General features: G+C 38.7%; 1 protein-coding gene and 1 non-coding gene across 2 annotated transcripts in view; both read right to left on the reverse strand.

Annotated features, from left to right (window-relative positions):
• Positions 1-17,917, reverse strand: part of HELQ (helicase, POLQ like) — a 40,813-nt gene that overhangs the window by 13,921 nt on the left and 8,975 nt on the right. The window contains exons 6-11 of the mRNA XM_052642197.1: positions 17,140-17,237; positions 15,869-15,967; positions 14,031-14,176; positions 8,191-8,430; positions 3,676-3,817; positions 3,222-3,326 (exon numbers count right to left, since the gene is read on the reverse strand). Of these exons, the coding sequence (XP_052498157.1) occupies positions 3,222-3,326; positions 3,676-3,817; positions 8,191-8,430; positions 14,031-14,176; positions 15,869-15,967; positions 17,140-17,237 (830 nt within the window). The remainder of the gene's footprint in view (positions 1-3,221; positions 3,327-3,675; positions 3,818-8,190; positions 8,431-14,030; positions 14,177-15,868; positions 15,968-17,139; positions 17,238-17,917) is intronic.
• On the reverse strand, positions 14,802-14,873 carry TRNAC-ACA (transfer RNA cysteine (anticodon ACA)). Its single transcript has one exon. It is a non-coding gene; the product is annotated as a tRNA-Cys (tRNA).

The following is a 17,917-nucleotide window of genomic DNA, read 5'->3' on the forward strand; positions in this document are numbered from 1 at the left end:
GCACTATGCTAGTCACCGGGATTAGGTGATACAGGAGCATAAACGTGGACCTGTCCCAGGGCTTCATTCCGGGGGGGTAAAGTTATCAGCCAAAGAAAGTCACTAACAAGAATACAACTACAAACTGATGGGTGCTACTAAAGGAAAGAAGGGTGTTTCTATAAATAGCATCCAAGAGACTGACTGCACTCGGGGGTAAAGGAAGGCTTCCCCAAGGAAGTGGTGGTGAAGTGGAAGTCTTGACGGTGGAGTAGGAGTGGGTGAGACGGAGCGCTGAGATGAATGAGTCCCAGGCTTGCAGACCACTGCGGTAGGAAGGGCATAGAACATGAAATGAAAACAGAAGGGCAGTGTGTCTGGCGTGCAGAGTGTAAGAGTGTGTTGAGAGATGATAAGGATGCAGAGAGAGGCAGAGGCCAAATCTACACAGTGCTGCTGTTGTTCAGTTGCTCGGTCATGTCCGACTCTTTGTGACCCCATGGACTGCAGGACGCCAGGCTTCGTGATAAGGGCTTCCCAAGTGGCTCGCCAGTAAAGAATCTGCCTGCCCATGCAGGAGATGAGGATCCGATCCCTGAGTCGGGAAGATCCCCTGGAAAAGGAAATGGCAACCCACTCCAGTATTCTTGCCTGGAGAATTCCATGGATAGAGGAGCTTCGTGGGCTACAGCCCATGGGGTTGCCAACAAGTTGGACATGACTCAGCGACTTAACAAGACCGTGATAAGGGATCTGGACTCAATCCTAACAGCAGTGGGGGACAACCACTAACAAACTTTAGACAGAAAGGGATTTATATTTGGAGAAGATCGATCTATTGAAGAATAATATGGAGGGGGTGTGGGAAGGCAGGGCACAGCTGATGCCAGGAGACCAGCTGGGCGGCCATCACAGGGATCTAGGCAGGACCTCAGCACCTGGAAAAGAGTGTGCAAGCAGCCTGTGTGGCCTCTTTTTGCCTCGGATTCTATTTTGTGTGAAAGCAGAACTACATTATTTCATTCAAAGGTACACAAAGATCAGAGATAAAAACATACCAAGGGTCTAGCAGGGTGTCTGAAACACAGTTGTGAGAAATGATCACCAGAGGCTCCCTGCGTCCAAGGGCGCAACAAGTGTTATGTTCTAATTCCTGGAGTTTCCATCTCTCCCACCAAAACCTAGTGTCCCCACGGATGCCCACCTCTACCCTCCTGCCTCTTGACCTCACCCTGCCCTTCTCGCCTCTCACCCCTATCCCACTGGTTGTTTCTGTCTGGAGCACTTGACTTCTTCAATTCTAACTCCAAAGATTTTTCTGCCTCTCCACCCTGTCTGTAATTCCAGCCTTCTTCCACAACTAGGGCCCTGTGGTGAAGCCTTACCTCAATGTGCAGGAAGAACCCTGATGGCCTGTTCTTCTCAGCACAGGGCTCAGAAGCCTTGTAAGGGCAGGTCTGGAACAACAGTTGCCTACCGGCTAATCTTCTGAGCTGACTCTGCCTGGTCTTCTTGCTGCTGTACTTCAATTGTTAACACAGAATTTTACTGAAACTGTTGAGCCCTATGCATCTGGCATCGCAGGCCCATAAAACCACACCCTTGTGGCTAAGTCGGCTCCCCCAGGATTCCTGTACCTGAGTGCACTGGTCTCAAGTGAAGCCTCAATTCCATTGCCTTGCATGGAGTTCTAACTCATGACATACACGTATTTGTCAGATGTATATTTTCTTCCTGCCTTTTCACTGCTTAAGTAGCATCTTTTGAAGAGAATTATAAAAATATGAGGTCAATTGATTTTCTTCTTTCATGATTTATGTTTTTTGCTTTCCTTATAAGAAATCTTTGCCTACCCTAAGGCATTTCCAAATAATTTTCAGTATTGATCTATAATTTCTTAAAAAAAAAGAAAAAAAAAAGCAAAACCTGTTGAGATTTTGATTGGGATTGCACAGAATTTATAGACCAATGTGGGAAGAAGTAACATCTGAACAAAAGTGAGCGCTCCAATTCATGAAGACTCTCTCCGTTTAGGTCTTTAGGTCTTTAGAGAAGACTCTCTTTAGGTCTTCTTTAATTTCTCTCAGCAGCGTTTTATAGTTTTCGGTGAGTTTTAAGTGAGAGTAATTTACACAGGGTAACAAGAGACCAGAGCTGTGGCTGGGACACAGGTATGTGTGACATGGGAGCCCTTGCTCTAAATCACCACAAAACACCTTGACGATTTCTCCACTGATACGTGACTGTGTTACAAGTCTTCAGTCTAGTATTTAAGCACTCTCTCCCACCCTCTCCAACTATGGCACACAGTCTGGCCCAACTTTTTCCACCCAACTTTCTACTCTTAGGTTATCTTCAGCCTTCCTCTATAGCTACAATATCCAGTCTATATTCCACATCATCTTAAGGTTTCTCATCTTTCAATTTAAGTACCTGGAACGGCTTATTCCTTCCCTCTGTTCATCTAAAACCTCTATCTCCTTCAATACTCAGGACTAATTCTTTTCTGTAGCCTTTGGCTCTTATGCCAGGGGATAAAATATTACACCATTCATCTGCAAGGCAATCAAAAGGGTCTCATGATATCTTTTACTTATCAATTACCTTTTGAACTTTCACTTACACCAATCTGGGATAATAAAGGTAGGCTATATGATAGATTAAGACTCCTCGTTTATAGTTAGATAAAGCTGAATTCAAACCCTGGCTTTACCAGTTTGGGACTGAGGGACCTTGGGCAAGAGAATAAGCCTAAAAAAGAGGTTTTACTCAAGAATAACCTGAAAAAAGAGTCAATTTCTAATCTTAGGGAAAAGAGTGTTTTCCCATTGTGCCCCACCCAACTTTTTTTTTTTTTAACTTTCTGCCTGATAAAGGCTATACTGACTTCACAAATGTTTATTATGGTCAGAGGACTTACAGGGGATCTTTTCTTACCAAGGCAGAGATGCTGGATTATCTGACATCAGGACCCATGCTTCTAAGGCTCCTTTATCCCCCACAGTATCCACCAAAGTCTCTTACTTGTAATGGATGCCCAGTTATTATTTGTTCCATACAATTCAAAGGATTAAAAATCCACATATAAATCCAGATTCAGATTTATCATGTCACAGACTGCTCTTTTTCACATTATATAGAAGTGAACATTTTTTTCAACTTTCTTTACAGTTTTCAAAACTTTTCAACTGCCACTGTCTCAAATAATAGCAATAAGATATAAAAATATTAAAAAAAAATACCTTCAAACCAATCAAAGAAAGAAACAAAGTTTGGATTCCCTTGGTGAATTCCTGAACAAGATGGCTATAGCAGTTTTCCAATGGTTTGCTTATTAACTCCAATACCTACAAGAGTTAAAGCAATACTATGTTTCACATTATTATAAAAAATAAATTGTGTTCCATATACAATTTTATAATTTGCATAGATCTTGTGGAGATTGGGAGAGAAAAAACACAGAGACAGAAAAATAAGAATTTAGCAGGCATCCACACGAAAATGGAAGAAGACAGGGAAAATACTTTTCATTGAAATACAGAACTATTCAAGCTACTCTTTCTAATGCTTAATCACAGAGAAGGAAACATTATTCAAAGGAATATTAATAATTAATTTTTAAAAGATGATATCAAAGGGTGAAATTAAAGGCTGAGAAAAGACAACAAAACCACCAACTAACAACCAGATCATTACCTGTTGCTTGTCTTTTTCTTGCAATATAAGGATACTCTCCCCAACAGAATCTATTCCAGCACGGCCAGCTCTGCCAATCATCTGCTTATACTGATTCCTCTTTAAAAATTCCTTAGCAACATAGGGTGCTCTTAATATAACTCTATGGAATTGATAAAATTAATTAAAAGTGGTATTAGATCTATACCATTAGCATCTATTTTTAAACTCTTCATTTCATTATTTTTATATGACATTCAGTTTAGTGACATATTAACTCAAAGTAATACATAACTACTATTTACCAGTAATCTATGTTATGATGTTCTAGGTTCTTTATGTACATTATCTGTAATCTTACAAAACTTGTGGTGATAATATTCTTATGTACTTTAATTTTCCTTTACAAAGTGGTTGACTGAAGCACAGATAAGTAGCTTATAAAAACCAACAAGATTAGTAATTAACAGAACCATAATGTGAGTTTAAGTCTGCTTAGCTGCAAAGCTTATGATCAATCCACTATAGCAATGCTCTCAAAAGGTTTTTGATTTGATACCCCATAAATGAAAAATCTGACCACAGGCCACTGCTGCTGCTAAGTCACTTCAGTCATGTCCGACTCTGTGCAACCCCATAGACGGCAGCCCACCAGGCTCCCCTGTCCCTGGGATTCTCCAGGCAAGAGCACTGGAGTGGGTTGCCATTTCCTTCTCCAACAGGCCACTAACATATGCGTATTTATTTATGAATTTGTATTGTCAACTACATAAAACTGCAGATTTCAACTGTTTTCGACCTACAACATGGTGATTTCAATCCTATTTATGTATACAGAAGTCTATAGCCAGCTTTCCTGTTCAAAGGTAAGAGAAAATCTGTGCTATTTTCCTAAACTATTCAACCAACTCCTTTATTTATAAATCTCAATGGACAGACAAGATTATCTAATACATGAAGAAAACAAATGACACAGAAGAAAAACAATGAGAACATACAGAATATACATCTGACAGAGACAGATAATACAGGGAACAGAAAAGAACTTTAAAAAATTGAATTAGTATGCACAGAAAATTTTGAAGGGTACTGTATTTATAGAAGAACAGAGTACTATAAAGAAAGAACAATAAAAGAAAAGAGTTCTTAGAAATAAAAAATTAATTCATTTAAACAACTCAACTGAAGAACTGAATAATGAATGAATATAGTTAGTGGGATATAATTAAAAACTGATTTTGTAATATAAAAAGTAAAGGAGTTACATAACTCATATAGACTGAAAAACGTGTAAGAAAAGTTATGAGAAATGAATGACCAATTTAATTATCTAACTAAAGTTATAAAAGCAGAGAAAGAGAAAATGGAAGAAAAGAAATAATACAAGAAATAACTGAAAATAATTACTCTAAGATGAAGAAAGGCATAAAACTTTAGACTGAACATGTACCCAATGGCTAAGCCCTATGAATCAGAAGTATCTAGGGACTTCTTTTGTGGTCCAGTGGTAAAGAATCTGCCTGCCAAGGCAGGAGACACAAGAGATGTGGGTTAATCCCTGAGTTAGGAAGATTCCCTGGAGTAGGAAATGACAACCCACTCTGGTATCCTTGCCTGGGAAATCCCAAGGATAGAGGAGTCTGGTAGGCTATAGTCCATGTGGTTGTAAAGAATTGGATGCAACTGAGCAAACACATTACAAAATGTTGAGGTAAAGGAGTACATCAAGGCTGTATATTCTCACCCTGCTTATTTAACTTATATGCAGAATACATCATGAGAAACGCTGGGTTGGAGGAAGCACAAGCTGGAATCAAGATTCCCGGGAGAAATATCAATAACCTCAGATATGCAGATGATACCACCCTTATGGCAGAAAGTGAAGAACTAAAGAGCCTCTTGAAGAAAGTGAAAGAGGAGAGTGAAAAAGTTGGCTTAAAGCTCAACATTCAGAAAACTAAGATCATGGCATCCAGTCCCATCACTTCATGGCAAATAGACAGGGAAACAGTGGAAACAGTGGCTGACTTTATTTTGGGGGGCTCCAAAATCACTGCAGATGGTGATTGCAGCCATGAAATTAAAAGACGCTTATTCCTTGGAAGGAAAGTTATGACCAACCTAGATAGCATATTAAAAAGCAGAGACATTACTTTACCAACAAAGGTCCGTCTACTCAAGGCTATGGTTTTTCCAGTGGTCATGTATGGATGTGAGAGTTGGACTATAAAGAAAGCTGAGTGCCAAAGAATGGGTGCTTTTGAACTGTGGTGTTGGAGAAGACTCTTGAGAGTTCCTTGGACTGTAAGGAGATCTAACCAGTCCATCCTAAAGGAGATCAGTCCTGGGTGTTCACTGGAGGACTGATGTTGAAGCTGAAACTCCAATAATTTGGCCACCTGATGTGAACAGCTGACTCATTTGAAAAGACCCTGAAGCTGGGAAAGATTAAGGGCAGGAGGAAAGGGGGATGACAGAGGATGAGATGGTTGGATGGCATCACCAATTCAATGGACATGGGTTTGGGTGGACTCCAGGAGTTGGTGATGGACAGGGAGGCCTGGCGTGTTGCGGTTCATGGGGTCGCAGAGTCGGACACGACTGAGCAACTGAACTGAACTGAGATTAAAGAGAAAAGCCTACAAGCTTCTGGAGAGGGAGAAACAGCAAGCCTATGTAAAAACGAAAATGTCCACCACTAGTTCCTTAAAGACATAGAAGAATACTACAAAGGCTCCTAAGGGAAAACACTGAACCTAGAATTCTGTTCTCTGTGAGGTGTTCAAATGTGAGGCTAAACTAAAGATAGCTTCAACTATGCAAAGGTTCAAAAATTTTTATTTCCAATGCATCATCTAAAAAGAATTACCCAAGGATGGCAAAATAAAAAATGGATCACAGAAGGAAGATGTTTGATACAAGGGGCAGTGGTAGGCAAAACAAAACAAAAAACCCACACAGGGTGTGATTTATTGGTAAGTTTAAATAGTTATTGATTATAAGATGAGAGAAGTTGTTTGGTAGAAACCAACACAACACTGTAAAGCAACTGTCCTTCAATTAAAGATAAATAATTTTTTTAAAAAATGAGAGAAAATTAAAAATACAGACCTAACATTTTAGGTAACTGCAACAATACATAAGACAGAGTAGAAAACATATACAAATGCTAAGACTCTTGTAATGTTGAGCAGAGGATACAGTTATCAATTATAAAATCATAGAAAAACACATTTGATTACCACTGTTAAATTTTTAAGAGTAACCATTGCTCACAAGAGAAATAAAATATGTAACTTCCTTTTTTATTTCAACAATTGTTTGAAAAAATGGAAAACTTCCTAAGTGACAGTTTGAAAACAAAAGAACAGAAAAAGATATAGTTGGCAAAAAAAAAAAAAAAATATATATATATATATATATATAGTTCTAGTGTTTAAAATAAAGTCATTCTGAGGAAAACAAGGACTTATTCTATTGATAAAAGGTGTAATTCAGCCATAGGATATTTGGAGTAAACTTTTATATACCTAAATAGTTGTGAAACAAACTACAAAGCAAACAACTGTAAAAATGTTAAAGAGAAGAAGTTGGTAACTCCATAATTACAGTGGAAAACTAACAGATGTCTCTGGAACTGATAGATCAAAGAATCACAGAGAAAACAGAGGAGCTGATAACATGACTAACTGCGATCTCATTGAGATACATAAAAGTGCATACCCAACATAAAATATATAGTTCAAAGCCCTTGGATGATTTATAAAAATTGACCATTTATTTGAAAAAAAAAAAAAAAGTCACAAATTTTAGCATCATCAATAACTAAGAGTGGAAATCAACTGCACAGGCCTACAGCTTTGGTAATAACTAAAAAGGTAAACAAGGATCTACTCTGAACAAAAAAAAAGATACTATTAATAGACTCAAAAGTCTTCATAGATGAGTTCTCTAAGGTGTCCAGGAAATCTCTACGTTAAATAAACTCTTTCAGATTAAAAACAAATGGTCGAAAGCTTGCCAACTGTTTCTACATCACTAGAATAATAAACCCTAATATCAAAACCAGATAGGGAGAGGACTAAAGAAAGAAGGAATAATACTAGCAAGAGATCTACTAAGGGATTTCCCTGGCGGTCCAGTGGCTAAGAATCTGTCTTCCAATGCAGGGGACACAGGTTCGATCCCTGGCTGGAGAACTAAGATCCCGCCTGCCGTGGGGCAACTAAACCTGCTCACAACTAGAGAGGAGCCCACGTGCTGCACCAAAGAGGCCATGAGGGGCAACTAAGACCAGACACAGCCAAATATACATTTAAAAAAAGAGAGAGAGAGATCTACTAATGCCATTTTTCATTAAGATATTAAAGGAAATAAACCAAACAATCAACTCAGCAAAAGCTGAAGAAACATTTGATAAATCCTCATTCATTACTGAGAAAGAATAAAACAAACAAACAAACAAACCCAAAAACCCTGTTGGCAAGCTGGGAACTGAAAAGTTTGGAGTCTGACCGACAATGACTTGTATCTTACCTTCTCGCTGGTAGGTTAACACCTGCTGCGAGGGTGGATGTGCAGGTGAACAGGCAGAGGACCCCTGTGGAGTAGGCCTCCTCCAAGAGCTTCCTTTCATCACTGGTTAAGCCACTATGGTGATAAGCAACTCCAAACGGGATGGTGCGCTTTAACACACGACACAGGTTACCACCGCTGACATTCTTCAAGTTCATAATCACCTCCTGTTTTTCTTTCTCTTTGTGCTTCAGATAATCCCTAGGGAAAAGATCTGTTAGAACCTTTGATCAGAGCATTTTAATTTTAGTACCTACATGTAAACATTCTCCTTTTAAAATCGTGTTACTTTTACTGACGTAAGTACATAAAACGTTCTTAGAATTCGAATTCTGATTTCATTAACAGGCAGTTTCTCTCAGCCTATTTGGGGATCACAAAGTCCTGTGAAAATCTGCTTAAAACTAAGGGAAAAAACAGATATTCACATTAATACAACACTTTGCATATAATTTCAGAGGGTTTGTGTACTTCCTGAGGTTCAATCCTGTACTTCCTATAACTTCATGAATGCTGGGTTTAAACACCTGCTCTAGAAATTACAATTTTTTTTTTCACAAGAAAATACATCTTCAGTGAAGATGAACTGCTTTGTCATAAATTTTCTTCTCTGAAGATAAAAATTATATATATTATTAAAGCATAAGAATTATGCGTAAAACAGTCTAAATATTAGCACTTGAGAAGCCTCAGTAATATCCTACAATGCCTCCTTACCTAGAAGCATCTATTTTTCTCAATTCCTTTCTAGAAAAGAAAAAAAGGAAAGACTAAGTACAACTAACTACTAACTGACTGTATAGCAACTTCAAAATACCAGTAGCACACAAATATAGCCTGTGTGCGTGCTAAGTCACTTCAGTCGTGTCCAACTCTTTGTGACCCTATGGACCGTAGCCCGCCAGTCTCCTCTGCCCATGGGATTTTCGGGTGGATACTTGGATACTTGGGTGTGTTGTCATCTCCTCCAGGGGATCTTCCCTACCCAGGGATCGAACCTGTGTTCTTTTATGTCTCCTGCTTTGGCAGCTGTGTTCTTCACCACTAGCGCCACCTGGGAAACCCCAAAAATATTGTCTAAGATATAAATATAATACAGGCAGCTCTGCACTGTTGCAGCAAGCTTCATGGAAAGCACAGAGAGCTCTGGCTGGTGCTAAATGCACAAGTCCAGTAATTTCATAAGAAGCTGAGAAATGGGTGGCAAGGAGACAATGAAGAATGGGGCAGAAAGTGGTCGCGAGTCAACAGTGCAAGAACCAGAAGTGACAGCTGGGTAGGGAGCTACAGACTTTATGTTACTATTTTCCAGTCAGAGTTTGAGGTCCTGAAAGGAACAAATTCTTCTCAAGGAATTAAGTCTTAAGGACAATTACCCTATACTTTAAGAGAAGGGAGACATTATTTGTAAATTACCAGATAAGACATGAATCTATGGAGAAGGGTTTTGTGGGGGGAAGTTGAAATGTGAGCTGGGTCCTGAAGAACAGTTTAGAGGAGGCAGTTGATAGCTAAGTGGTGAACAGTACTGCCAGATTCGTCATCTCCGAGGGAGAAGATTTAACTCCGGGACCAAAGACAGTCTCAGTCACTTGGAGCTTTGTGTAGATTTTATTTAAAGTGAGTGACAGAAAAAGCTTCTGACAAAGACATCAGAAGAAGGTAATAGAGTACCCGCCTCACTGATTTAAGTGGGGCCTTATACACTACTCACCTAGCTGCTGAGAATAGATTAAAAAAAACTTCAAGGCTTTGAGAATTTTGCCCAGAACCTTTCCCATAACATACACCCTGGGATGACATCAACATGAGATTAGCCAGAAGGAACAGGTTAACCCAGAGCTCAAGGCTGTGGAAGTTTTTACCCAGACCGTCTCTCACAACATACATCCAAAGCTCAAAAACAGGCATGTCCTTGAACAAGAGATACTGCTGCCTACAAGGACTACTTGCCTACGTCAAAAAAATGGGAAAAAGAAAGAATGCTGACCTCCTCCTTAAAGTGGCCTTAGGCTTGGACTCTTTATCAACCTGCCTAAGTTAACTCTTTCACCGTGAGGGGGTGGGGAAGTACATTATTGGCAGAACGTAAAGCATGATCGCAGGCATGGAAATGGGTGGCTCAAAGCATAAACAAAGAAGACAAGTAGGGACGTCCCTGGTGGTCCTGTGGTTAAGAATCTGCCTGCCAACGCAAGGGCCATGGGTTCAATCCCTGGTTAGGGAAGATTCCATATGCTGTGGAGCAACTAAGCCTGTACGCCACAACTACTGAGCTTTAGAGCCCAAGGTCTGCAACAAGAGGAGCCACTGCAATGACAAGCCTGAGCACCACAACCAAGAGCAGCTCCTGCTCGCTGCAACTAGAGGAAGCCTGTGCGCAGCAACGAAGGCCCAGCACAGCCAGAAGTAAATGAATAAAAGAAGACAAGAAGTCAGTCTGGATGATGTGCAGGCTGGATAAAGAGTAGAAGAAATAAGGATGAAAGAGTAAATTGGGTCAGATTTTAGCATGAATCTAAGCTAAGAAGCACTGTGGTATCACTATTAGGGAGATTTTTAGGAAAAGTGATACAATCAGAGCTTTGGCCATTGTCAGGAAATAGTGTTTAAAAGACATTCTCGACTTAGAAGTCCAAAGCACTAACAGCCATAAAAAAGATAATTTTCCTTGAGGTTGAGACAATCACTTGGGGAAAACTCTGCTTCAGTCTTTGTACTTAAACACACAAAATAAGCATATTCTAGGAGATTGTACTGTACCTGCTTCCTGTGAAAGTTATGATTAGGAAGCAAATAATTAAGATAAGGGCTGATATTCCATGACTTTCAAGAAATTATCTTTCGAAGATACTACTGAGATCAGAAACCATTTAGCCCTAGATTATATTCATCTATGTACAAATTACAGAAAAACAGAAAAAAGTATGCTTTAAATATGACAACATTTTAGTTAACAGCCACCAAGATGGGAGCTAAACTATTTTATTGTATGTTGTTCAGTTGTTCAGTCGTGTCTGACTTTGCGACTCCATGGACTGCAGAACGCCAGGCTTCCCTGTCCTTCACCAACTCCCAGAGCTTGTTCCAACTCACGTCCATTGAGTCAGAGATGCCATCCAACCATCTCATCCTTTGTTGTCCCCTTCTCCTCTTGTTTTCAATCTTTCCCAGCATCAGGGTCTTTTCCAATGAGTTGGCTCTTCAGATCAGGTGGCCGAAGTATTGGAGCTTCAGCTTCAGCATCAGTCCTTCCAATGAATGTTCCGAGTTGATTTTCTTTAGGATTGACTGGTGTGATCTCCTTGCAGTCCAAGAGAATCTCAAGAGTCTTCTCCAGCACCATAGTTCAAATGCATCAATTCTTCGGCGCTTAGCCTTCTTAATGGTCCAGCTCACATCCATACATGACTACTGGAAAAACCACAGCATTATATGGTCCTTTGTAGGCAAAGTAATTTCTCTGCTTTTTAATATGCTGTCTAGATTTATCACTGCATTTCTTCCAAGGAGTATCTTTTCATTTCATGGCTGCAGTCATCATCCACAGTGATTCTGGAGCCCAAGAAAATAAAGTCTGTCACTGTTTCCATTGTTTCCCCATTTATTTGCCATGAAGTGATGGGACTGGATGCCATGATCTTCATTTTTTAAATGTTGAGTTTTAAGCTAGCTTTTTCACTCTCCTCTTTCACCTTCATCAAGAGGCTCTTTTCCTCTTCACTTTCTGCCATAAGGGTGGTGTCATCTGCATATCTGAGGTTATTGATATTTCTCCTGGCAATCTTGATTCCAGCTTGTGCTTCCTCCAGCCCAGCGTTTCTCATGATGTACTCTGCATAGACATTAAATAAGCAAGGTGAAAATATACAGCCTTAATGTACTTCTTTCCCAATTTCAAACCAGTCCATTGTTCCATGCCCAGTTGTAACTGTTGCTTCTTGATGTGCATACAGATTTCTCAGGAGGCAGGTAAGGTAGTCTGGTATTCCCATCTCCTTAAGAATTTCCCCCAGTTTGTTGTGATCTACACAGTCAAAGGCTTTAGTGTAGTCAATGAAGCAGAAGTAGGTATTTTTCTGGAATTTTCTAAGGATTTTGAGCATTATTTTGCTAGCATGTGAAATGAGTGCAATGTGCAGTAGTTTGAACATTCTTCAGCACTGCCCTTTTTTGGGATTGGAATGAAAACTGGCCTTTTCCAGTCCTGTGGCCTCTGCTGAGTATACTCAGGACATTTACCTTAAGAAAGCAGCAAGTAATATGGAAAATGTATTTTAGAGGAAATTTTCCTTCAGAAAGAGTTAAGTCCTATCTCTTTACAAAAGTATCAAGGGTCCGTTACAATTCACTAACTAAAGGTTCCAGGGAACCAAATTTTTAAGTATGTCAATATTAAACATCAACATTTATGACCTAAATAAACTACTATCTCCAAAAAGCAAAATAAGTCAAGGGTATAACTTGACCAACAATCAGTCTCATTTCACACAGTCAAAAGTCTGTCTCTAAATTTCCACATCACTTAGTCGGGACTATATTACCTTATTCTAAGAAAACAAATGACTCACTGAGCATCCTTCAATGATAATTTAATTTCCTCAGGTTTCCTATATCATCATTTTAAAGTCAGACTCTGTTACTGAAATGGGAAACACTCCTTGACTTTATCCCAAACATCGGCATATTTGTGCTAGCCAATGAGTTTAACTCTGTATTAGGCCAATCCACAACAGTAGGATTGTGGGGGCAAGTGGAGGAGGGCTGGGTTAGAATCCAGGGTACTGATCTGTGCATAATCACATAGCACTGGCTCAGGGGCCCATAAGAAGTCCGAAAAATATGTTAAAACAACACATGGGACAAAAAGGTACAGAAAAAACTAAAACTGTTCATACTTAAGGTCATTTTATACTTATCTCTATAACAGAGTCAATGCTAAAATACTATACAATTACAAAGCAGTACATTTCTTTACTATTTAGCAAATTCAATTCCAATGTCCACACAATCCAAGTGTGAAGCTTACTAAGAAAACAAAGGCAACAGTATTTAATTACAGAGAAAGTTAAGTAAGCTAACGATACGATTAATCCCTATACTGATAAGTCCTCTGATCACATAGGCCTTCATCCCTACAGTGATTATTGATTAGTCCTCCGATCACATGGGGCTTCCCTGGTAGCTCAGATGGTAAAGAATCTGCCTGCAATGCAGGAGACCCGAGTTTGATCTCTGGGTTGGGAAGATCCCCTGGAGAAGGGAATGGCAATCCATTCTAGTATTCTTGCTTGAATTCCACGGACAGACCATGGGGTTGCAAAGAGTCAGACACAACTGAGCGACTATAACACTGATCACATAGGCCTTCATCCCTACAATGATTATTGATTACTCCTCTGATGACACAGGCCAGTGGTTGACCTTGGCTGTATGTTGGACTTGCTTAGAAGCTTTACAAAATAGTAGTACCTGGGTCCCACTCCCAAATATTCTGATTTGTCTTGGAGGTAGCTTGGGCACTGAGGTTTTAAAAAGGTTTCAAGGGACTCACTGTGGAGCCAAGCTGTTGTATTAGTCAGCATTCTCTTACACGTAGCCTTAGAATTTTTCTCTGGCCATTTCATATCTGTGAATTTCACAGTTCAGCTTTTTTCCCTGAAGGCCAGGACCTTTAGAAACTAGTATAATAACTTAGCATAATGTCTGCAAAAAGTAATCAGTGCTTGTTAAATAAACAGAATACAGGTATGTAGATCATGATAAAAATGAAACAGAATATTTTTAGAAGATTAACATACTTGCTTAAGCTTTTGCATATCATTTCTGCTACGTTTTCACAGTTCTTCTTAGTGGGACAAAAAACTAAGCAGGAATAATTGGGAATAACTTCTGTCACCAGTGCTACCAAGTGATCAGGATCCATCTTTTTCAGAGTATCGGAATACTGCACAACAAGATTTAGGAATAAAGTAGTTAGCAACCATGAAAGCCTTTCATTTTACCAGTGTGCTTGGAAAGGTGAGTAAATCAACCACAACTTTGAACTTCTCACTTAATAAATATGACCATTTAAAAGAAAAGATGCAACCTATATTACACAGCAAAATGTTAAGTCCCACTTTTGCTATTAGGGTTTTGTTAGGTGTATTTAATTTTAAATAAAGGAAGTGAAAATAATCAATTTTATTAATAACTCTATGGCCCGCCCATCTTCACCAAAGCAGAAGAAGCCCACAGAGAGAAACACAAATTGATCCTAATAATAGTCAAAGAACTGCATAAATAAGTTAAACCTCTTGCTATTACTAACAGTTTTCAAAAACATACTCAATCATACCATAGGACATGTTTTCATATATTTATCAAACAGACATAAAGAACTCAAAGAACAAAGAAACATGTAAAATTATTTAAAATCTCCTCACTTTCTTCAACTTTGAAAGTAGAGTCGCTCAGTCGTGTCTGACTCTTTGCGACCCCATGGACTATAGCCTACAACGCTCTTCCGTCCATGGGGTTTTCCAGGCAAGAGTACTGGAATGGGTTGCCATTTCCTTCTCCAGGAGATCTTCCCAACCCAGGGATCAAACCTGGGTCTCCTGCATTGTAGGCAGATGCTTTACCATCTGAGCCACCAGGGAAGATGGCTAAGATACAGATTTAGAATAATATATCTTTATGTTATTGTTTAGTTGCTCAGTCATGTTTGACTCTTTTGCAACCCCATGGACTGTAGCTCACAAGGGTCCTGTGTCCATGGGATTTCCCAGGCAAGAATACTGGAGTGGGTGGCCATTTCTTTCTCCAGGGGGTTTTCCTGACCCAGGGATCGAACCCCTGTCTCCTGCATTGGCAGGTGGATTCTTTACCACTGAGCCACCAGGGAACCCCAATATACCTTCATGGAATAATAAAACTGCTGTAAAATTTCTTTCTTCCCTTTTCAATGTCCTCCATGAAAACCACAGAACACTACTAGCACAGTAGACATCCATATTTTCATACACCAATATTTGAGCTATATAGCCCACAAATATTTCTTCTTGTATTACTGTTGCTGCTGAATGAATAAACATTTATGGAAAAGATCTCCAGGCTTTCTTAGTCCATGGAGCCCCAAGGTCAAAAGAAATACCAAACAGTCTGATTATTAGGTGGTGAGGTCCAAACAACAAGTATGCATTTCTTCATAAATAAGTAGCCATCTGAATAACAACAAATGTCAGTTGAAAAAAAAATTTTTCATTTCATTCTTAAATAACAATCATAACCCACTAATGAGAAGTATGCACACCTGGGCCCTGCAGTCTTTCAAACCATGAAACCCTCATTTCCTGTTCCACATTGATTTTCACATGGTATTTGCTTACAGTAAGTGCAAAAGAACAAAAGAAAAAAAATCACCCACTTCACAAAGATACACTATCCTAGGAAGGAATGTAGTGTGATCTAATATTGACATTGGAAACTGTCTTGAACCAGTCATTTATATGGTGTCCAACAGATGTCCACAATCAGCCTTTTTTCTCTGAAATATCTAAACTTTCCCATGGTACCCATGTGACTCCTTCGTGGTGTCCCAGGGCAGCTGGGCACAAAGTCTAGGAACCTCACTATCAGGGATTATAAAGGTTACCTTATAATTAAGGAGGCGTGAGAAAGTCATGCCATTCTCAGCTCTGCTGTCAACTTCATATATTGTGTCATTTATTTTCAGATATTCTTGTAATTCAACCTTGAATTAAAAGGACATGTGCAATTAATATCATATATAAATTCCTTTTTCTAGAGTTTCAAATCTTGTAAAATGTGTTATAAATCAGAACAAAAAGTTTAGCTTTCCTAAGGTATGTAGAATGTTTTAACTTAAATTTCTTTCTTTCCCATTTAAGTTTATTTTTGCTTTTAAATCAAAATAGGGATTACTATCCTTGAGGAAATACTTTTGAATTAAATATGCACATATCTAAAAGGAAAATCAGACACTTGTACTTGTCACAAGAGGAAGTAAAGGTGAGCCAAGTGTTCACACTCATCTTTCATTAAGGAGTTATTTGTGTTACTCCTCCAGATTTAAAACTTTATTAGTCACCAGTTTTAATGTGAATATCACCAAATTATTGTCAACTTAAGTATCTGTAGACAAAAGAAGTTTGTAAATAGAGCTTATTGAATTTTTTAAAGAATAGCATTGAGAAGTTCAATGTACTATCCACTGTACCACATAGCCACCTACAGAACACCATCTAACTTGACAATTAAGGTCAGGAACTATCTCTTGAAAATTCTCACATTTGGTGCAAATGTAAAAACACCAAATTTCACGATAAAATTTTGTGATTCTAAAAAATTATTTTCTGAAAACCTATTTAGACACAGATACTACGGAGTACATGTACATTATAAGCTTCTTTCAAATAACTATGAATAATATGTACTTATTTTCTTCAAGCCTTTTGGGAATACTGTTATTGGGGAATTCAAATTTATATACATGTGAGGTCTTAATTTATTTTAAAAAAGCATTATAACTATCAAAACTTAAATCTTTGAAAACATCTTAATTTTTAAGATAAACTTTTTTATGTGTCAATAACTCAAAACATGAATCGCTAAATTCTTACTGGATGAAAAAATTTACCTTACAGAATATAAAGTGGAAAAGCAGAATGGGTCTGAAAATTTTCATTCAATAAATATTCACTGAAGTCTGTGAGCGGGGCACCCATCCTGGCCAAGCTCCCGGACCCCACTGCGTATGCTCTCTCCATACAGACGTGTTACGTGTAGATATAGTGAGTGGCATTACACACCTTCATCATTCTCAGAATTCTTATATAGTATGTTTGCTACAAATATGATATGTAGCAAAAATGATACATAGCAAATCAAACCTTAGATACATACTGGTCTAAACTGACTGGTGTAATATTCTGCTTGCAGGAACTTTTGTAGGTCTTCAACATTGTTTAACGTTGCACTCATACCAATAATTTGAGTCGTTTCTAAAAAAAAAAAGTATTGAGAAAAATGTGTTATTTAGTATATCATAACAGTAATTTTAGCAACCTTTTCATGTTTGTAATTTTTCCAGAGTGATGTGGGAAAGAGGGGGCAGGTGAGACAAACACAGTTGACTGTGAACAAAATGAGGGTTAGGGACACCACCCCTCTGTATAGTTGAAAATCCATGTAAAACCTCTACTTGGCCCTCCTTATCTTCAGTTCTGCATCTCTGGATTCAACCAACCACAGATCCTGTGGTACTGTAGCACTTATTACTGAAAAAACCCACTTACAAGTGAACCCATGCAATTCAAACCTGTGTTGTTCAACAATCAACTCTATAATCAGACAATTAATCTGGCAGATGATATTACTCAGAAGAGAGGTATAAGCTGGTCACACAAATTGGGAGCCATCAGAACACAGGAAGACTTTGAAGTCATGAGTATGGATGAGAATTAGCAGAAACTGTATGAAGAAGGAAACAAGGGATGAATATGGTAACACCAATGTATACAATGAACACACTTAGCAAGTAGTGTCACAAAGGAGAACAAAAGGGGAAACTGAAGAGAGCCCTTTTGTTCAAATATCTATTAAGTGCAAGGCATTGGTGACAGAAAGACACATAAATATGTATCAGTATACTTATATAAATAAGTATATAGCCGCAGTATAC

This window comes from Budorcas taxicolor, chromosome 6 (genome assembly GCF_023091745.1).
Source record: "Budorcas taxicolor isolate Tak-1 chromosome 6, Takin1.1, whole genome shotgun sequence".
NCBI classification, from domain to species: Eukaryota; Metazoa; Chordata; class Mammalia; order Artiodactyla; family Bovidae; genus Budorcas; species Budorcas taxicolor.